Genomic DNA, 21,160 nt, shown 5'->3' with positions numbered 1-21,160 from the left:
ACGCCCATTAACAATGTTATCAATTTAGACATACTATATAACATTATAAAAATAAAATATAAGAATTAAATTTTAAGTTTCAAACATAAAAAAAAAACTAAAATCATAATTAGAACAAATATTTATAAAAAAATATATTTAATCTATCATTACATTATTAATCAACGTAACGATGACACATCATCAAAAATAAAATCTATTAATTTTTTTTTAAAATTATTATGTGTTACTGTCTCATTGAGGAACAATATATATGATTATCAAATATAAAAATTTCAAAGTTTATTTTTTAGTTTTTAAAATTATTTTTCCATTTTATTGACAACTTCCTAGCTGTGTTCCCGCAACAAAAGCAAGCTCTTTTGATTGTAAGAAAGTTTGTAAATTGAATTGATAAAATTACCGTTTTGTAGTTTGATCGATTTAATTAGTTTATTCGTTTTAATTATATAAATTATACCAAAATTATAAAATTTTAAAAAAAATTACTGTCTAATTTAACCAATTCTAAACGGTCCACGGATTAATTAATCTAATCTATCTTTTCAAAATGTGGTATTAATTTTTAATCCAATCAATTAACCAATTTAATTTAAAAAACATTGCAAATAGCAGTAAGAAACGCCAAAAACCGCCCCATGTGGATTGAAACAGTGGAGACAACCCTCAAACAGTCGACACATGTGTGATTTCAGTTGCCCTAAAACAGAAAAGCTTGGTTAACTTGTATTCTATGTCATGTAAAGACAAATAAATAATGAATCTAATGCGAGTAACAATTAAATTACTAAAACATATGTATGTACGTGCGAACCAATTCTCGTTACAACACCTTCCAGCCCACCTCTAACTTAGAGGTGATCAGGATTGGGTCGAGTCAGGTTGGATTTAAGCCTTCTATTAATATATTTTATGTTTGTCTAAATTTAAGTTCGGCTTGAAATTTGGGCTTAAAATTTTATTTAAAAATAGTCTATATTTGTAAAAGTTTAACTCAAATTCATTTCAGGCTTACTCATATTATTTTTTAATTTTTTTAAAAATATTTATATTATATTATCTTAATATTTAATTATTTTTTATTTTTTATTTGTTAAAAATTTTTATATAGTTATCTTAATATTATATAAAAATTAAGAAAAAGACTAAAGCGCAATGCGCGCGAATGCACAGGGATCAAATCTAGAAATATTCCAGATCCCAAAACGCGGCGCTGAGGCGAGGACCAAATTTGATCTACGCACAAATTACAGAGATAAATTAAAAAACAAGGAAAAAAACAAATAAAGCTCAATTGAACAACAACGCAAAAGGGAAGGATTTATCGCGCAAATATCCCCTTTTAGAAAACGCGCGGATCCTCATGGGTAACCGGATCAAGTCGGATCGGGTCTGTTCTATACGGCACCATTTTGAAGCCACTGAAACAGGCTCAAAACGACACCGTTTTTGGTCCTTTATAAAGGCTAAAACCAAGCCAAATAAATCTATTCGGCCGAACCAACCCTAGCCCCCTTTCTTTTCAACTAGCAGACCCTAAATCCCTTCCTTCAAACACCGATCTACCTCCATAAACGGCTACCAGTGCCTTCAAGCTTTGAGGGATGTTTTTTAGCCTCGAGATCCCCTTTCGGAATCCATGGCAACTTCGTAAGGTAAGACTCCTTTTTTTGTTTTCAAATGCAATAACGAAAGACCTCAAGAAATAAACCGAAAGAAAACTCAAAAACTTAAAGAAACTTAAATCAGAAATCACCTTTAAAAAGTTTGATTGATTTCTTTGTATTCGATTTGCATGCGTAATCAATTTACACTGATTCTCTCGGCCTTTTTTAGCCAATTTACAGAATAAAATAAAAAATATAAATCACGATTTTTCTATACATTTGTTGACCTATTTCTGTTATTGGTACTGTTTCTACTGCTTATTCTCACAAGTTCTAAGGCCGTACGGAAGCGTGGGGCTGTGGACGTGGCAGTGTTGCGCTGGAAATCATTGCAGACGTGGCGAGGTCGTTTGTGAAAGACCACTCGTGGGAGCGGTTGGCTGTGGCCCTAGCATGTTCCAGAAACATCTAAGGTTTCTAGAATTTTCAAATTGTTAGGTCCCTTTGGGCTATTTGTAAATCGGGCTAAGGGGTTTTGGGTCCAAATGACACCCCATTTAGATTATCTAACTTTTGACTCACAATTCTATGTCTCCTTATAACAAACCTCAAACCTAGAGAGACAATTGTTTTACTGCCAATAAATTAAGCTGGTGCTAAAACTAGCAAGCCCTGATCTAAAGAAAATCTGAGCTCATGAAATTTTGGTTAAACCTACTTACTTAGCTATCAGTTAGAAAATTAAGTCATTTGACATGACAAATAGCTATCAAGAACATACAATCTGGCAATCGAAATTACAGGGCCAACAAACTGATCCCCAAGCAGATTAAGCCGCACACCATTTTAGTTAGATAGGCAACAATGACCATGCACCGAGCAATCCTCCAAGCAACCCAAATACAAGGTATAACTCTCATCCTAAGCATCTACATAGGTAATGTCCTATCAGAGTCCTTTAACTGTCCCCAAATTGAAATATTATTCTAAAATCCAATATTAAACTTTAAGTAAATTGCAAACACAAATATTTCGATTCACCCTTACTTTGAAGCTCTAAAACTTAATCCTCCAAATCATTAGACACTTTCTTTTTCACTTTACATCAACCAATCAAAGAAGCTATCAATGATATTAATGATTTTAATTAAAGCAAAACTAATGTTTTAATAATTAGACAAATGGTTCAACCCGTCAACTCACCAATTTTTAGTTTAATTGGTTCGACTGGTGTCCAACAATAATGAAATCAATAATTATAAAGTAATATAAAACTAGTTAAGAATTTAATCACTAATTTTTTTTGTAATTTTGTTTGAACCGAATTGGACTAGTCTGTCGGATCAATTAAACTGGAAACAAGTTGGGATACTGGTCTAGAGAGTGCCTTTAAATCAATTTGATTAAGGGTGTGTTTAGCATTGCTTTTAAGAAGCACTTTTGAGACAAAAAGCATTTTTGGGACAATAGCATTCCTAAACAAGCTGTGTTTTGAGAGAAAAAAAAATGCTTCTCCCAAACCAAAAATTGGCCCAAAAGTGCTCTTTTTTTTTAGAAGCAATGCTAAACTAAGCTTAAGAACTTATACAGACCAGTTGAATTGACAATTGAATCAATTTTTAAAATAATATTTAATCAAACTAGTTGAATCGACGAATTGATCACCTGACTGGTTCAACCACTAATCCTATTTAAAAAACATTGATTTTTTTTCTAATTTTTGTTTTTTACGGTTCCTAGCCGTTAGGTTAGAAGCGAGTAGACCTATTCATCGGTCGGGCTACCGACCTAGGCCCGAAGGCTCACTCGAAATTCGAGATGGTTTAGGTAAAAATATAAAGCCTGAAAAATGGGCTTGGGCAAAAAAAATGCTCGTTTAAAATATGGGTCGGGCTCGGGCTTGAATATTCAAGGCCTGAACCTGGCCCGACCCAGCCCAACTTGTTTTTAAGTTCATAATACTTTATATTATATTATTTTTATATATTATATAATTTAGAACACATTAAAAAAATAAACCTATACTAAATATATAATACTACTCTAATGTAAACATTAAAATAATGTTAAGATGACTATATAAAAAATTAAATAAATCAAATTGTATAAAATTGTTAAATATTAATATAATATAATATAAATATTTTTAAAAAATAATATGAGCAGACCTAAAATGGGTTTGGGTTAATCTTTTACAAATATGGATGAGTTTGAACAAAATTTTAATATCATATTTCGAGTCGAGCTTGAGCAAGCATAAAATAGGTTAATATCATGCTTAGACTCAACCCAAATCAGGTCCAGCCCGACCCATGAACACATCTAGAAGCGAGTTCAACTTTTGCATCAAAATGAAGTACATAGATTCCATGTATATTAAATGAACAATAGTACAAATTGACATAAACAAAAGGACCAAAAGTAGAATTTGACATTTTTACGCGTAAAAGATAAAAAGTAAAAACCCTAAACGTCAGTAATGCGTGTGTCACTTTTAACTGCTTAAATCACTAAGATAAATCCGAGCAACACGCGGATTTACTTCCCCTATTTCGAACTAAAATCTAACTTCTCTTCTATATGTACTGTCTGTAAATCTTCTTATTTCATTGTTCTTTCTTCGGTTTTTCTTTGTTTTTTAAAGTGGCGGCAACGATGGCTGGAGATATCCCCGGAAAATTGACCGATTCCGCCGGCCGAACCGGCACCATCGGGTTACTGAAGACACTGAACCGCGACGAGCTTCTTGAAGTTTTATCTCAGGGTTTTTGTCAACACTGCGAGGCTCTTTTAGAGGAACGAATTCATCAGCTCTTGAACAGTAAGTTGCTTTGAATCTCACTGTTTATAATTCTTTTCAACACCAGTTTTCTGGGAATTTTTTTACTTTTTCTTGGAAAATTTTATTCTTTACTTTGATTGCTTGTATGTTACTTGGGAAAAATTTTAACTCAATTGATTCTGATATGTGAATGTTGTAATAATCTGATTATTATTTCAATTCCAGAAAGAGGTAGCGAATCAGGTAGCGAATCAACTGTGACCTCAAATAATACCCTATCAAATCCGGTGACCGGAAAACAACTAGCTCGTACATCGCCGCCGCCACCGGCGGCGAATTCCGATATATTGCTTAATGATGGACTTGGTGGAAGTGGAAGTACATCCTCAGACAATGGATTGTCTGAAGAACAAAAGGAACATATTAGATTCTCCCAAGTTGTAAGAAAAAAGGATTTCGTTCACATGGAGAAGATCAACGGTAAATCGATGAATGTTCTTAAAGGACTCGAGCTCCATACGAAGGTCTTCAATGCCGAAGAACAGAAAAAGATCGTCGAATGCGTATATAATCTTCAACGTATGGGCCAAAAAGGGCAACTTAGAGGTATAAATAAGCTTTAGAACTCGAATGATTCGTTGAACTTTAGGTCGAAATAGCTTGCTATGAATTAACCAATTATCTTGAGTATTAGCATGAATGGTAGTATTGCTTTTCGTATTAATACATTTTGAATGTTTGTAGATCGTACATATTCAGAACCGAGGAAATGGATGCGTGGTAAAGGTCGTGTTACGATACAATTTGGTTGTTGTTATAACTATGCAGTGGTAATTTACTAACTTTCGACTCTTTAGTTCTTTATTTTCCTCGGTTTTGCGCGTTTTGGTCCTGAATTTCATATTACAGGATAAAAAGGGGAACCCACCAGGGATCCTTAGAGAAGAAGAAGTTGATCCTTTACCCCCATTGTTTAAGCAAATGATCAAAAGGATGGTCAGATGGCATGTTTTGCCTACTATGTGTGTTCCGAATAGTTGTATAGTGAACATTTACGATGAAGGGGATTGTATTCCTCCACATATTGATCACCATGACTTTCTAAGGCCATTTTGCACCGTGTCGTTTTTGACTCAATGCAATATTCTCTTCGGTTCGAGTTTGAAGATTGTGAGTCCGGGAGAGTTTTCAGGACCTGTATCGATACCTTTGCCTGTAGGGTATGTTCTTATGTCCTTTGCTGAATGTGAACCGATTTGATTATTGCCGTCTCAGTTCTAACCTAACGCTCGGGTATGCAGATCTGTGCTTATTCTAAACGGTAACGGAGCCGACATTGCTAAGCATTGTGTCCCAGCTGTTCCAGGGAAAAGGTATCCAATCTTTGTCTTTTCCGATTAATTACCTCGAATATCCATATGCTCAACAATTTCATCATGCAGGATATCCATTACATTCCGGAGAATGGATGAAAGCAAACTTCCGTACAAATTTTTGCCGGATCCGGAATTATCGAGAATTAAACCATTCATCGTCTCTCCTTCTTCAGCTCCGCAAGGCCATCATCAAAAGCCGGTTATAAATTCTTCTTTTGTTAAGGCAATCATTCAACAAAACCAACATCGAAATGATCAAGTAATCAAGGATAAACCCGATCGAGAAGCTACTAAAACAACGAAGAATGATTCGTTTCTATGTGGAAACGACGATTTTCCTCCCCTCGGTAAAGCAAGCAAAGGCGCATCGAGGCGATGACGAGTTCTTTCTTTCGGATAGATATGTAACAATTGGATTCTGTAGACTTCTCATTCATATATTCAAGACATTATAAGTTACAGTTTCTAGTTTCCTCCATTTGTTTTAGCCTTGAAGGCTATTAAATTTTGGTTACTACATATATAGAGAGGTACATCATTGTAAAAGTAAAGCTAGAGTAGCTTTTATTATTATAATTCAATTTTTAGTCAATTTGATATCTCTTCGATTTAAATGATTATTTATATTAATATATATGAAATAATTGAAAGTTATTTATATAAATCATATAAAAATATATTGATTAAAATATGTAAAAGTATAAAATTTCAACTTGTGGAGTCAATTCAATTAAAAGCTTAAATAATAGTATAGATTCTTAATTTATGTCAAATTTAATATAAAAAATTTATATAAATGGTAAAAAATAAAATATGACGGTTAAATTATTAAAATGTTAATATTAAAAAAATGAAAGTGTGTAACATTGGTACAAGTGAATATCCGTCGTATATATACACACAATTTAAATTTTTAATTGAGTTGGTGTCACGAGTCAATTAGACACCAACTTGATTAGAAAAATTATTAAAATATCCATCTTCTTACAAAATTATAAATACTAATATAAGGTTATTTTTGTCTTTACATATTTTTAATAAAATAATTCTATAATAAGATTTGAACTTATGTCAAATGAATTTTAAACTTTTAATTTAATCATTTTAATCAATATCTCGTTTAATTTTACAATACAATTTTTATAAGTATATTATTCACATACGGGTTTTTTTTACTCACAACGTGTCTATACCATAGAACTAGTATATATATTAAGAATGTAAATGAAAAAGTGTCAGTGCACTGGTAAAACGCATTGCACCCCTAAAAAGATAACGCGGGTTTGACCCTTGAAAGTGATATTATTAAGAAATGCATTAGTAAAATACATTGCACTCCTAAAAAGATAACGCAGATTTGATCTTTAAAAGTGATATTATTAAGAAGGGTAACTACGAATCATGAATATGAATTGTAAAAACGAACAAAGTAACTGAAATATTCTCTGAATGCAAAACTTTCATGATAAAAGTTTAAACAAGTTTAGAATATATGTATTAAAAGTTATATATTAATGTACTTAAAATACCCATTAAAAAGTGGTATTTATTTTATAAAAAGAAAAGTGATATTTATTTATTAAAAAAATAATTGGAGAATAAAGTAACTTCATTTTTTCTATAACCATTTGAGACAACAATAGGAAAAAAATTATTCCAATGAATACATAAATATTTAAATGGTATATTACATCCCATTATTTATTTATTTACTAAAAATACGAAATATAACATAGTGCTTGCTTCCCACAAAATGAACAACTCATAAAAATATTTAAAAATTAACATATATTATCTTATGTAATCACCAATAAAAATTATTTTACTTATCTCTCCAGTGTTCTTTAGTGTCATTGTAGTTTGAATTTCATTTTTTTTACCGATGATTTTTCTTAGATGCTACTAATGGATGTTATTTACAGTTCTAAACATAATTTTTAATTAATATATAAGTCCAACACTAATTAAGTGATAATTAAAAGATAAAATCAGTTATGCTTAAATTTTGATTCAAGTTATAATTCTATTTTAGAGTCAAAAAAATTATCTCAACTTACTTTTAAATAAATTTATAACTAATAATTTTAAATTATATTATACATGTTTTTAAATGTTAATTTAGTAATATGATAGAAAATAAAGGGCATTCTCGTTGGTTTAAATTTTTTTTCTAAACTCATATTTTTATATATATTATAGACTATAAATATAGAGAGAGAAATTTTGAGTAAAATTAATAGGTTAATTGCATGATAATTGATAGTTCAATTATAAAGTGGTCCCGAACTTCAAAATGTTATAATTCAAGTATTTAAAGTAAAAATATCATATTAGTTAGGTCTTTTTTAGATTTGTTCATGAGTAAGGTTATTGCCCAAGCCCGAAGGTCGGTCCAAAATTTAGAAGGCTTTGGACAAAAATAATAGGCTTAAAAAATTAGACCCATTTAAAATATGAATTAAGCTTGGGCTTGAACATTTAAGGCCGAAACTGGTCCGGCCTGACTTGCTTTTAATTTTATAATATTTTATATTATGTAATTTATAATACATAAAAATTAAATCTATAATAATATATAATACTATAATCTAATGTGAAGATAATTAAATATTGAATTTTCATAAATTAAAAATATATAAATATATATTTTTATAAATAATTTGCTCCTTGGATTAGTAAATTGTAACAATTATTAAAAAGGGGTAATGCAACATTGGTAATTTCTTTTAACTTGATCTTTAAAATTTTTGCAGTTTATGTTCGTTAAATTTTCTCTATTTGATGTTGAACTTGGATTTCGTTCAATAGTAATGACATGACACAATTTGGAATTTTAAAAAATATATAAAATATAAAAATACAAAAAAAATATAAGGAAATTATAATTTTATTAAATTTAAGTGATGATTTAGCATAATCTCACTTATAATCATACTTTAACAAAATTCAAGTCCAACGATCAAATTGGAAAAAGGCTGCCAAGTTTCAAATCTAGTGTGGACCAATGTGAGAAAAGTTAACAAATCCAGGGGTTAAATGTTAATTTATCCCATTATTATAAAAATAAAACTGCACAATAACATTATTAAATAATAAATTAAATTTAAGAATCGTCTTAGCAAATTTTCTAATTAAAAAAAGAGAATTCAAATCTTGGCTTTGGACGTTGGAATTATTTAAAAAATAAGATAAAAGTTTTCAATCTGGCCCATGTGATAAAAACAAAGGGAATCATACACGTAATATAAGCTGTTCACTGTGCAAAGCAGACAATACCAGCCTCTGCCTTTCCCCAGAGTTTAAGGCTTTATATCTTTAGGGTTAATGCCATTAAAAGTCCCTAAACTTTAACTGATATTTTAAATTAGTCTTTAAACTTTAAAATAAAAAAGTATTAAATAATTATAAAATACACCTAAAATGGTTTTATCTCAGTTCAATTGGCCTGTATTGATTCATGGGTCTACTAATTTTTTGTTTCTCTCTGGATCGATACTTTAACTAGTTCTGAAAACACTATGTCGTGTTGTTGGTGCACACATGTTTTAAATATGGTCCGTGCCATATATTGGTTGTTATTTATGGATCAAGGTAATTGTAAAATTTATGAAAAGACATAATTAATAAAATAATGATAATTTGAAGGATCAATTAAAACATTTTGTAGTTAAGAAACTGATTTAAACTCTAAACCATATTTTAGGGACTGATGGAGGAATTAACCCATAAGTTTATATACCTTCCGTAATCGTGGCACCCACTTTAAAGGCTGTCCCAAAATAATCATCTACAACTCAGGTACACCCTTTTTGTTTCACTTCCTTCACCAATAGATAATCGCCACGTTACAATGGGACCCACTTGATCCTCTGCCGTCAAATCAAAATGTTACGAACAAGTTATTCCTGTAAGACACGTGGCTAAATTATGTTCCCCCTTTTGTCTTTTTTTTTTTTTGGAGGTTGCTTTGTTTATCAGTTCACAAACGCAAAAGTATAGCAGCAGAAGAAAGAAAAAACCATTTTTAGTGAAAACGAAGTTTTTATGTTTGTCTTTTCAAAGTTTCGAACTTTGATGATTTCCCAAACTGTAAATTCATAAACATATTATATAAATGAAGAAAAAAGAGATACCCATGGTCCATAAATTTAGGAAAATATTTATAAAAAATAATAATTTGGAGTTGAGAGCGAGAGCGAGAGAGATAAAGTGTCAATTCTAGAAGAAGAGATTCGTAGGGCATAGTGTCGGCTGCTTGAATTTTTTTGATAATAATCATTTAAATTCATTTATTTCTTTTAGCCCCTTTTAATTTATATGGTGTAAAATTCTAGGGTTGTTCTTATTTTCATTCATTTATTTCTTCAGTTGTTGTTATCAATCTGTCCAGTTCAGGTGGAGAAGGATCTGGGTTTTTCATCTACTCCAAGGTATTTTTATTTGTTTTTCTTTGATTTAATTAAATTTCAGTTTTGTAATATCAATATTTGAGATTTAGTTATGAATTTCTTAGGTTATGGGCATAGAGAAATAGTAAAAGAAGAGGCAATGATCATAGATTTTATTTGAAATAGAAGAGTTATTGATTATTCATTAGTAATAAAAAGTAGAGTGTAAGTGTTTTGATTTAAAGTTTACAATTTCGGTCGGTTATCAAAAATGGGTGGTTTAACTTTAACTTGGGGGTGAATGAACTGCCTTTTCAGATTCAAAAGTTAAAAGTGAGGGGTGCTAAGATAATTCGTTATCCGAGCGTATGAATGACTCGTTTAAAGACTCTGTTTGATGAGGAGTCTAAAGCAAACGATGAACAACTCGGTCCTTCATCATGCATCAATGTGGAGAGTGTTGAAAGGTATTTATATACTCTTCGGCACTAGATCTTGTGTGCTCAGATTGTGTTTCGTTAGGGTTAAAAGTAAATTGTTTTGTTCTTGTAGGCTTAATGAGAAGGCTTTCCCTAATGGAGATTTGTATGTTGGTGATTTTAAGGAAATTCTTCCCCACGGTAAGGGAAAGTATACATGGTCCGATGGAACGGTATATGATGGTGATTGGGAAGCAGGGAAAATGGCAGGCAAAGGATTGTTAATTTGGCCATCGGGAGCAAAATACAACGGTGATATCTCGGGGGGTTACCTTCATGGTTTTGGTGCATTTACAGCTTCTGATGGTTCCATTTACGAAGGGCATTGGAGGATGAATATACGGCATGGATATGGAAAAAAGAAGTATTCCAATTCGGATATTTATGAAGGAGAATGGAAAGAAGGGGAACATGAAGGGAAAGGTATATATTTTTGGAATAATGGAAACAAATATACCGGGAATTGGAAACGTGGAAAAATGCATGGTAGAGGTGTTATGGAATGGATAAATGGTGATCACTATAATGGCTGTTGGTTTAATGGTTTCCGTCATGGAAATGGAATTTATCAGTACGCAGATGGGGGATATTATTTCGGAACATGGACGAGGGGCCTTAAGGATGGAAAAGGATTATTCTATCCTGCTGGAAGTAAACGTCCCTCTTTAAAGAAGTGTTGTACCTCTTTGGGATACGATGATGACCATAAAACCGCGTTACCACAGTGTTCATCACTACATTTAGAAGAACATATAGTCAAGAAACCGAGTATTAAACGTAGCTTGTCCGAAAAGATATCAGTAAGTGGAGTTTTAAAAGGTTCAGGTCGAATGTCAAGCAAGACTGCTGAAAGTTCTGGACTTTCTGATTCCGGAAGAGAATTCGTTCACCATAATTCCTCAGGAACATTCTCATTTGATTCCGATGCCGGCCAAAGTGAACTGCAAGAAAATACGGCTGTAATTTACGAGAGGGAGTACATGCAAGGAGTTATGATTAAAGAGAGAATACGAGATTACAACGAATTATCAAAGAAAGCTGAAAAGAAAACTAAATTTCATGCCAAAGAAACACAAAAGAGCTCATGTGTTGGCATTTTCAAAGGCCATAACAGTTATCATTTGATGCTTAATTTGCAACTCGGTATAAGGTAAACCGATTGGCATACTCCATGTCCTTTACTTAATCTTTTGTGAGAGTTATTTTTGTTATATACAGAATATATATTATCTTTAGCTTTTATTGCATGTTATAAAATGCTTGATTTGAAGTTCTCAGGTATACTGTCGGTAAGATAACACCAGTGCCTAAGCGTGAGGTTCGAGCAGCTGATTTTGGTGATCGAGCTAGAATTACTATGTTTTTCCCTAAAAAGGGTTCACAATTTACCCCTCCACACAAATCAATTGATTTCTACTGGAAGGATTACTGTCCCATGGTTTTCAGGTACTAAAATAATATTGCCACACACCTTTGATGATTGAGTTTTATTGGTGGACATATATATATATATCAAGCATGTTTATGATGTTATTCTTTGTATATATTGTTGCATTATGTTTAAAGGCATTTGAGAGAGTTGTTCAAGCTAGATGCTGCTGAGTACATGATGTCCATTTGTGGCGATGATGGCCTGACCGAGATTTCTTCTCCAGGGAAAAGTGGCAGTCTTTTCTATCTATCTCATGATGATAAATTTGTGATTAAGACATTGAAAAAATCCGAACTCAAGGTTTGAATCTGTATAGCTTTTCATGCATTGTATTTGCTAAGTTATATATATATATATCGAGCATGTAATTTAAAAGTAGGATCTGTCATTTTCTTTCACTGCACAAACAAACCAATAACTTGGCGAAGATAACGTTACACCATGACGGATGTCCTCTATGTTACGTATGTAATTTTGTTCTTTATAGGTTTTACTCAAGATGCTGCCTAAATATCACAATCATGTCAAAGAACATGAAAATACTCTCATAACAAAGTTTTTTGGGCTTCACCGGATAACTTTGCCGGGGAGAAGAAAGGTATCTGGTCATCCATCTGTCTTTGCTTGGTAAATTTACCAAAGGCCCTTATACGAGGAGTCAGATTGCGTTTTACCCCTATACTCAAAAAATAGTCAAATTAGTCCTTGTTATTATTTAGTTACTCCGTTGACCACATCAGTTTTTAATAGTTCAAATGAATGAAATATTTAACAAAAAGAACCAATTTGCTCTTTGATTTAATATAAAGGGACTAGTTTACCCTTTTTTTTGAGTTAAGAAAACAAAATGCAATCCGACTCCTAGTACAGGAGCCTTCATGATACTTTTACTGTCTTAGCTTATATATAGCAATGTGCCTGGCTTATGATAAGTGTCATGCTTCTAGGTGCGCTTTGTGGTTATGGGGAATATGTTTTGCACGGAGCTACGAATTCATCGTCGTTATGATCTAAAGGGATCAACTCATGGAAGAATTACAGATAAAGATAAAATTCATGAAAACACTACGTTGAAAGATCTTGATTTGTCATATGAATTTCATATGGACAAATCATTGCGGGAGTTCCTTTTTGAGTAAGCTTCTTATTTTCATCTTATATAACATCATCTTCTGCAGTGATACTATGATTTTCTCATAATCGGTAGGTTATATTTAACCATCAATGTTCTTTTTGCTTGTATTGCAGCCAAATTGCCGACGATTGTGCATTCTTGAAATCTCAACAGATAATTGATTATAGCCTTCTTTTAGGTTTACATTTTAGAGCTCCTGAGCCACTTGACGGCCTTGTAGAACCTCCTAACATTTCGCCTAATATGCAAAGCTCACCTGCTGGCCAAGGTAGGTTCCTCTTTCTCATTTGATCATTTTATGTTATTTATATGGCTTGGTTTATGTGATGGTGTGCAAAAGGTGGGAAGGAAGTAGTTATACTGTAATATTAAAATAACTTGGGAGTTACTAGCAAGTGTTAAATGCATTGGTAAAGGCACATTGCACTCTTTGTTTTTTTTTTTGGGGGGGGGGGGTTGGGGTGGATGAACCCCGAAAAGATTAGTCTTCATAGACTGAAAAACAGACATGGAGGATACCTTGGTCATACCAGAAAAAAGTAATAAGACAGTAGTTGTGCTGACCCTTTTCCTAGATTTGGCCCTCGAGCACTTGAAGTAAGCTGAGGTGCACTATGGAAGAAAATTTACATGATACTAGAGTTCTGCTCTCTTGGATGCTTTTGGTAATATTTATGTGGTTCTGATAGTCAACCAACTTAGAAAATAAGATACTATAAGGGGGCGTTTGGATTGGGTAATCTCACATATCGTGTTTAGTTCAACAGCTTTCCCTTGAGTCGGTAATGTGATATTTGCAACACTGCCAAACTTTGGTAATATAGGGGATAATCTCAGTACTTCTTAGTTCTTATATAATCTTACATTAAATCGGTAATGTCTCATTTTTAATGACTTAGATTCATTTTGCTTAAACCATAATGAAATAATAATAAAAACTAATGAATCAAACTCTTTAGTTCTTTGCATGAGTCATCACCAAACTGAGCATAAGAATATGCAGGTGCATGTGATATACAACCGTGACTGGTAAGCCCCAGAAAGTAGACATGTGGTCCCCTTTTGAACTCTAGGAATAACTTTTATATTTCTTTTCCGTCGCTACTTCCCGATCTTGGGTTCCTTTGTTTTCATATTATCGAATAGTATGCACCTTATGTTATGCTTTCACTAGGTCTGACCGCAGATGGTGAAGTGTTGTTTCCTTCAAAAGGCTTCGTGTTACTTGCCCATGAACCCAGCTCTGTTAACACCGACCCAGGTCCTCACATTAGAGGAAGAGCATTACGAGCTTTCTCTTTGGGCAACCAGGAAGTTGATATTATGGTGCCCGGTACTGGAAGGTAGCTGCTTTCGTTATTATTCTGAATATGGAGATTGCTTTTTATTCAGTTATTACCGAGAGTCATTTTATTCAGTCGGCCGACTGCTTTTTACTCAGGTTACGGGTGCAATTAGGAGTAAACATGCCGGCACGGGCTAATCACAAGCTTCCCCAAGATGAGTCCGATTCAGCCGAAGTCGAACTCTTTGAGGTATATGATGTGATTCTCTATATGGGAATTATTGATATTTTACAGGAATACAATGCAAAGAAAAAGGCAGAGCATGCATACAAATCAGTGAAATTTGGCCCCACGACAATATCTGTCGTGGAACCCGAGCTGTATGCTAATCGTTTCACCAATTTCTTGAAACAAAAAGTTTTCCCTGGACAACCATGAACACAAATTGTAAATATTTCATCTCCTTTCCATTGCTTTTTCATTCCTTTTCAACCTTTTTTTTTTGTCTTTTTGACACAATTCTTTTTACACTTATTGTATAAAATTATCACTGTCTGCGCCTGTTGTTGTATACTCTCATGGTATAGTTCTTAGTAAATGAGTTTCACATTCTTCTCCCTCTGTATGTACTTATATATATGTTTGTGATTTAACAACCCATATCAAAAACTCAAAATGATTTTGGAATAATGATAACTTTATTATTCTCATAAACATTTTTTCACAGCATTACTAAGTATTTTTTTCAGCCCACATGCTAACAATCAAAATATATTTCAACCTAAAACTTTTTTTTGGGCACCAATACTAAACTAGCCCTAACTTAACCAGTCAAGAGCTTCACTCTTAGCGAATCTATCCCCAGCGTTCGAGTCTGAACCCTGAGCAAGCCGTAATAGAATTCAACTTCAAAACTGGACAGACAACACAACTATTACAACGTAGAGTAACAACTTTTCGGATTCTATCATTTTGAACCGAGTGCGAAAGACAACTTCGGTCGCAGTTTGTTCTTTCCCAGTAATATCATCTGGTTTAAACGTTCTTCCTCCTCCTGTTGCTTCTTCCTTTTCATTGCCTCTTCCTTTTGTCTTTGAAGCTCCTCTAGTTCTCGATACCGTTCCTCCTCCCTTCGCTGCTGTTCCAGTGCTTCCCTTCTTTGAGCTTCTTCCACCCTCTTCCGGTTCTCTTCGAGCATCTTTTCCAACTCCTCTTTCTCTTTTCGAGCTTGCTCCTGTTTTAATAAAATCAGTCGAGGTTGATCATAAAATAGCATGAAAATAGTCACAGCTAGAAGTTAGTGAGATAAAATTAATAAACACTGTCATCGTACATTGAATATTATATGAGGAAATAATGTATTCTTTCTCTCCCCCTGTACAGAAATACTTGTGTATGGGACAATTGAGGATTCGGTGATCAGATATGCATTCACAAGAAAAATTGAACCAAACGCCTTGTGTCTTGGATATTACCTCTTTTTGCCTAGCCTCAAGAAGGGCAGCTTCCTTTTCTTTTTCAAGTTGAATTGCAACTTCATCATTAAGTCTTCTCCGTCCCTCCTCTAATCGCTTCTGAATTTCCTGCTTGATTTCCTCGGAATTCAATCTCTCTTCAACCTTTTCCAGAATTGCTTCTTCCACTCTCTTAGCAGTCTCTTCTTCTATGAGTTTCAACTCTGCTTCTTGTTGACGCCTGGAAAACAAAAGAAATGTCAAGCAGGAAAATGACGGCATGCATTCGGGAATATGCTGCAACCTTTCATTACAGATATCTTTCCAAAACCAAACCACAGTACAAAAAAAGCAGCTGACATGTCATGTTTTCTTTTTTCTCTTTGTTTCTCTCACCATCTTTCTTGATGCACTATGTAACTATAATAAATGGGCAAACTAACCTTCACGACGACAAGGCACTAAAAATATGCTATGCTTTTAAGGCATACCTCTAATCGAACCTGATCCAAACAAAAGAGTTACAAAACTGGTGAACAGTAGATAAAGGTGCATCCAATCAGATTATCAAATATAACAAAGTTGAATTATAGCGGTATCTTCCTTCAGTAAATCCTGTGGAGAAGAATATCAAGTAACTTGCGCAATTTTATAACTAATCATTGTAATACTTCAAATCTCGCATCAAAATACAGTTTTGACAAGAAGAGCTTGTATCTTTTTACAGATATCATCCTGTTTTTATGCATGGCAAACAATATTCAACTTAAAACATTTAGTCAGAATGACTTTCACTGTAAATTACAAAACCAACAGAATTAAGATGCTCGGACAGCACTAACATTTCTCTCGGTGTTCTAGAATGGCAAGCACATAAACAATTCTCTCTCTTTGGTTTTTCTTTGTATATTCTGTGGAAGCAAACTTCCATGAGTTGTACAAAGTAGCCCATAAACCAAGCTTTTGGTAAAATGCATCACAATTCGGAAGGTAAGGAGAAGGGGTTTGTGTACATGCAACTAAATGCTCTTTGCCAAGATTGAAATTAAGGCCTGGAAAAGAGTTCAGATTTTGGCAAGACCTAACAAACTACATTAAGCCTTGCTATCACAGTATCATGTCTCCCATATGATTTGTGGTTATATCATCCTAGTAAACCACATATCATATTGTTATCACAAAAACTATACAATAATATATCAACTTCCACCAAATAGTTGATGGACCCAAATATCAATAAAATCAATAAATTTGGAAAATGTAGCAAAAATAGAAAACCAGAATGGATATAATTCAAGAAGATCTACAAGAACAGTGGAAAAGAAATAAAATAGGCTGAATAAATATGACAGCATACGATATACCTTTTCCTCTCTTCCTCTTCTTTTTTCAGTTTCTCACAAGCATTTTTGCAGTCTATTGACCCAAGATTTGGGCTAGCTGATTTATGAGTAGGAGACAATGAAGAACTCCTACTTCTTTGCCTCTTATAACGCTTTGGAGTTGGAGAACGACTTTTATGACGTCTTGCAGAGGGAGAACGGCTTTTGTTGCACCGTGGACTAATGGAACGACTCTTTCTTCTGTACAGCAACACAAATTATTAGCAACAGCAATAGAATTTGGGCATACTAGCTACACAAACTAAGAATGAATAAAGCTCACCATCTAGCAGAATAAATATAAAAGCATATAAAGTTACCTCATACATTGTTAAGATAAGCATTGAGCTCCGTCATTTATGACATGAAGAAGAAAATGTTACATTCGAGCAACGAAAGGAACCCACAGCACCCAGCTCAAGTGATGGGAAGAACTTTGTCTTTAATGTTCTAACGAAGAGCATGCTTCCTATCACTGTCATAGAATTCTCTATACTTTGCTCCAAATCTATTTGAATTTAGCATATTTGATATTTCCATTTTCCCAAGCAAAAGGAAAGTTCCTCACACATCAAATGCTCACCAAGACATTGATAATTTCATAGAAGATATTTAATAATACACCATCAAACTTTATTGGAATAATTCAGCAACACTTCTTTATCAGAAGGGTGATTATTAAACATAAATATATAATAATGTACTCAAGGAAGTCAGGCAGTGAAGCCATCTGTACAGAAAAGCACCACGCGCATAACAAAACATGTTTAACTGCAATGTAAATGAAACTGAAAGCCCTGTTCTACAAAAAGCCAACACCACATCCTCAACCGCAGCAGCACCTCCAAATTTAGCGCATTCAAAAATCTAATTGCCACTCATTACCAGATTCTTGTCTAGGATCTGATTCTAAAAAATATGATCATAATTGTAAACAGAAAGCAAGCTACATAGTCTTTCAGTAAATCCGAAAGAGCACCAAAAGATATACAAATAAGTACAGGCTGCTTACACATAAACTTCAAGAATTTGTAATTCCAATCCGCAAGAATAATTCCAGTGTTCCAACCTTTCTTACAAAATTCCTTACGGTATCTCGTACATTAACAAATTAATATAAACAGCATGAATATAAACGGGATCACCTGCTATGAGAATAAGATGAATATGGCGATAGGCTTCTATCCCTTCGGCTTCTCCTTCCGTATCTATGCCTTACAGGAGATGGCGATTGTCTACGCCTATAAGAGGGTGAGCGAGATCGCAATCTTGACATATCTCTAGGCATCTGCTATCAGTTAACAACCTCAACCTTAAGCAATATCTGTTTCAATATTTAAACGTTTCTCCTGCAAATTGAAATATTTATCGCTAAGTCAATACGGTAATCATTTAAAGAAACTAAAAAGAATAAACTTGGATTCATCTGTGATCAATTTGACCTGAAAATTCCAATATTGCTGAGCGGAAAAAATAAAATTATCAGCTTAATAGATAAGATTTCGTTTTTCGGCATTCCCTTCTTGTTTCTCTAAAAAATTTCCCGGATTTTCTAGTTAAACAAACAAAACGAAAAGTAAAACAGATAAATTTAAGATAATAGAATAAACCCTAGAGCAGGCCAACCTGCGAACCAATATCGAAATTCTTCAGAAATCATCCTTCACATGAAACTGACATTCAATAATTAAAAAATTTAAATTAATTAAAAAATAAAACATATATATAGCAAATTAGAACCAAACCCCTAATTGGAGAAATTAAACAAAAATCGTGTACACCAATTAAAAATTGGATGAGGCAAAATAAGCGAAAACAAATTCAGTACCGTTAATTTGGATGAATTTTATGAAATATCTTAACTTCTGATCTGATACGGAAAGTTCCTGCATTTGCCTTCAATATTATTTTAGGGTTTAATAATAATAATCGGAAACAGCATAATATTTATAATTATAAATATTATTATGACACTGTCCAAATGTTGGCGTGGAAATAGCTCATTGGAGGAACGCAAAGGAGGTAAATAGACGTTGAAAAATATTGACTGAATTTTTTTAAAAGTTTTAAATTTTTTAATATAGAAAATTAAAAAAAAACTTATAATTGGATATTTACCCTTTCTTATTTAATTTTTGGGTAAACTAAAAAAAATTTAACTCTCAACATTCTACACATTTTGTAATTTAGTCTTTTTTTTAGTTTTACTTTTATTTATGAGATCGATGGTTAATTTTAAAAGAATGAGAAAAAATAAAATTCATTATCTTGGATATTCAAGTGTTTCTATTTTTAGTATATTTCTAATTAAATTTAGTTTATAGAATTGTTTTTTAGCTTTGTATATGAAAGAGTCGTAAAGAAAAGTAAAACTGAAAAAAAATACATAATGTGTAGACGTTGAATGTTAAACTTTTTATAATCAAGACTAAATTAACACGATGTATAAATGTTGAGAGTTGTTCGACAACGGGATCATACACACTAATGTTTTATATTAGTTGTTGTTGTGACATATAAGATAAATAATGATATATCAATATGAAATTTATGAGATTTATCTCGTAAGTTGTCACACAAATAATATTAAAAAATTAATATTTTAGTCAATTTATCGTTAGAAAAACGATTTCACTTCTTTAAAAAGATTAATAATTAAATTTAATTAAAACAAAAAAGAAATAATCACGAATTTGACAAAAAAAAAAGATTAAGAGCTAAATTTAGGTGTAAAAGCTTTCACTGGGTTTTTTATTCCTGGGAGAACATGGTTTTTACAAAGTTCTCTATGCAAAGCAACAATCACATGCAATGAAAGAAAAACCCATAAACAGCCCCTTTCAATCACACACGTAATACGAAAAAAGGAAAATTTTCATTTTCCATTTTCATCAAGGATGAGCCTTGCTTCTAAATGAAGGTCCTCTCATGGCAGATTTTTTGGAGGCAAAATTTGCAGCTTTTTCCATCGAATTCCCCATTCTTTTAGCTTTCTTTTGCAGACTATTTTCAGCCATTAACATGCGTTCCATTTCATCCTCGAACTTCCTGAATTCATCCATTGCAGTTTCCATAACTGAGTGAAGATAATCCTCGCCTTCTTGCATGGCTTTTTCAGCTTCTTTTTCTTCCATGGCTGCCATTGCCTTTGAAAAGAGCTTCGTTGGGTCTTCAATTATCGATGGATCAATTTTATACGGCTCTAGCTAGCGAATAATTCTAGTGATAAAAGAAAGCTTGCGGAGTGGAGAATCATATAAAGTAGGTTTAATTATGGTTTTAGTCCTCTACTATGTTGGAAATTGGAATTTAGTATCTCTATTTCAATTTGTTATAAATTGATGCTAAATTGATGCATTCTGTTGATACACAACAGAGTTACAGCGGTCGAGAACAGTTCAGTCAGCCAATAGAGGGAGAGCTATGAGTAGACCTATTCAAGAGTTGGGTAACTCATCAAGACGGATTTGGATTAGATTTAGACAATCAACTCGATCCGAATTTGATTTAATAAAAATATATGAAATATTAATTAAAAATATTTTTTAAATATTTTAATAAATTTTTAATAGTAAAACAGACTTTTTGAGCGGTCAATTTAAAAACGGGTTTGAACTGAATTTTTTTTGAAATAGAGCCTGCTCTTACCTATAAATAACTCTAGTCATAACAAATGATAGAAAAAGAGAGATGTGTCTTTGATCATGTGACATCAACGTGCCATACGTGTTGCTCTTTTATGAGCCATATATTTTTTGGAGCTCAAACCACTTATTGATGTCTCTTTCTCTAAAGGTTAGATTGTTTTGTTAAGACAATAAATAAATATGATGCACAGA

General features: G+C 32.8%; 3 protein-coding genes and 1 long non-coding RNA gene across 11 annotated transcripts; 3 read left to right on the top strand and 1 right to left on the bottom strand.

Annotated features, from left to right (window-relative positions):
- Nucleotides 1-1,297: 1,297 nt before the first annotated feature.
- Nucleotides 1,298-2,294, top strand: LOC107935014 (uncharacterized). Its single transcript, XR_001694129.2, has 2 exons — nt 1,298-1,655; nt 1,939-2,294. It is a non-coding gene; the product is annotated as an uncharacterized lncRNA (long non-coding RNA).
- Nucleotides 2,295-4,143: 1,849 nt separating this feature from the next.
- On the top strand, nt 4,144-6,364 carry LOC107935021 (RNA demethylase ALKBH9B). The gene is made up of 6 exons (XM_016867552.2): nt 4,144-4,428; nt 4,615-4,995; nt 5,134-5,219; nt 5,299-5,609; nt 5,691-5,762; nt 5,832-6,364. Exons 1-6 carry the CDS (start codon nt 4,263-4,265, stop codon nt 6,142-6,144), a joined length of 1,329 nt encoding a protein of 442 aa, XP_016723041.2. The 5' UTR covers nt 4,144-4,262; the 3' UTR covers nt 6,145-6,364.
- A 3,363-nt stretch (nt 6,365-9,727) lies between these two features.
- LOC107935030 (phosphatidylinositol 4-phosphate 5-kinase 7) lies at nt 9,728-15,102 on the top strand. 2 transcript variants are annotated; one of them, XM_016867564.2, is made up of 10 exons: nt 9,728-10,195; nt 10,472-10,620; nt 10,706-11,782; nt 11,911-12,078; nt 12,199-12,364; nt 12,552-12,662; nt 13,012-13,199; nt 13,313-13,467; nt 14,374-14,542; nt 14,641-15,102. In XM_016867564.2, the coding sequence occupies exons 2-10, from the start codon at nt 10,526-10,528 to the stop codon at nt 14,921-14,923; spliced, it is 2,412 nt and encodes an 803-aa protein (XP_016723053.1). In that variant the 5' UTR covers nt 9,728-10,195; nt 10,472-10,525; the 3' UTR covers nt 14,924-15,102. The 2 variants fall into 2 exon arrangements, with proteins under 2 accessions (XP_016723053.1, XP_016723060.1); XM_016867571.2 differs by having other exon boundaries at nt 9,747-10,195; nt 14,386-14,542.
- Nucleotides 15,103-15,161: 59 nt separating this feature from the next.
- LOC107935044 (uncharacterized protein At1g10890) lies at nt 15,162-19,298 on the bottom strand. Of its 7 annotated transcripts, none has more exons than XM_016867593.2 (7): nt 19,150-19,268; nt 18,948-18,994; nt 18,764-18,852; nt 18,467-18,670; nt 17,304-17,522; nt 15,961-16,180; nt 15,162-15,719 (listed from the first exon to the last, which is right to left on the bottom strand). In XM_016867593.2, exons 4-7 carry the CDS (start codon nt 18,607-18,609, stop codon nt 15,453-15,455), a joined length of 849 nt encoding a protein of 282 aa, XP_016723082.1. In that variant the 5' UTR covers nt 18,610-18,670; nt 18,764-18,852; nt 18,948-18,994; nt 19,150-19,268; the 3' UTR covers nt 15,162-15,452. The 7 variants fall into 7 exon arrangements, with proteins under 7 accessions (XP_016723082.1, XP_040967612.1, XP_016723073.1 ...); XM_041111678.1 differs by having other exon boundaries at nt 17,642-18,670; nt 19,150-19,266; XM_016867584.2 differs by lacking the exon at nt 18,764-18,852.
- Nucleotides 19,299-21,160: the final 1,862 nt, after the last annotated feature.

The sequence above is a fragment of the Gossypium hirsutum genome, chromosome A04 (genome assembly GCF_007990345.1).
Source record: "Gossypium hirsutum isolate 1008001.06 chromosome A04, Gossypium_hirsutum_v2.1, whole genome shotgun sequence".
In the NCBI taxonomy this organism is placed as follows: Eukaryota; Viridiplantae; Streptophyta; class Magnoliopsida; order Malvales; family Malvaceae; genus Gossypium; species Gossypium hirsutum.
The sequence above is the reverse complement of the archived record's forward strand: the minus strand, read 5'-3'. Positions and strand labels throughout refer to the sequence as shown.

Excerpts from the sequence above, each read along its gene's own strand:
- LOC107935021 (XM_016867552.2), top strand. The coding sequence starts at position 4,263 with ATGGCTGGAGATATCCCCGGAAAATTGACCGATTCCGCCGGCCGAACC. Across the intron at positions 5,220-5,298 it reads GTTGTTATAACTATGCAGTG|GATAAAAAGGGGAACCCACC; the intron begins GTAATTTACTAA and ends TTCATATTACAG. Across the intron at positions 5,763-5,831 it reads CCAGCTGTTCCAGGGAAAAG|GATATCCATTACATTCCGGA; the intron begins GTATCCAATCTT and ends TTCATCATGCAG.
- LOC107935030 (XM_016867564.2), top strand. The coding sequence starts at position 10,526 with ATGACTCGTTTAAAGACTCTGTTTGATGAGGAGTCTAAAGCAAACGAT. Across the intron at positions 10,621-10,705 it reads AATGTGGAGAGTGTTGAAAG|GCTTAATGAGAAGGCTTTCC; the intron begins GTATTTATATAC and ends TTGTTCTTGTAG. Across the intron at positions 12,079-12,198 it reads TACTGTCCCATGGTTTTCAG|GCATTTGAGAGAGTTGTTCA; the intron begins GTACTAAAATAA and ends TTATGTTTAAAG.
- LOC107935044 (XM_016867601.2), bottom strand. The coding sequence starts at position 18,609 with ATGCCTAGAGATATGTCAAGATTGCGATCTCGCTCACCCTCTTATAGG. Across the intron at positions 16,181-17,303 it reads GAAGAGGAAGAGAGGAAAAG|GCGTCAACAAGAAGCAGAGT; the intron begins GTATATCGTATG and ends TTTGTTTTCCAG. Across the intron at positions 15,720-15,960 it reads TTGAGGCTAGGCAAAAAGAG|GAGCAAGCTCGAAAAGAGAA; the intron begins GTAATATCCAAG and ends TTATTAAAACAG.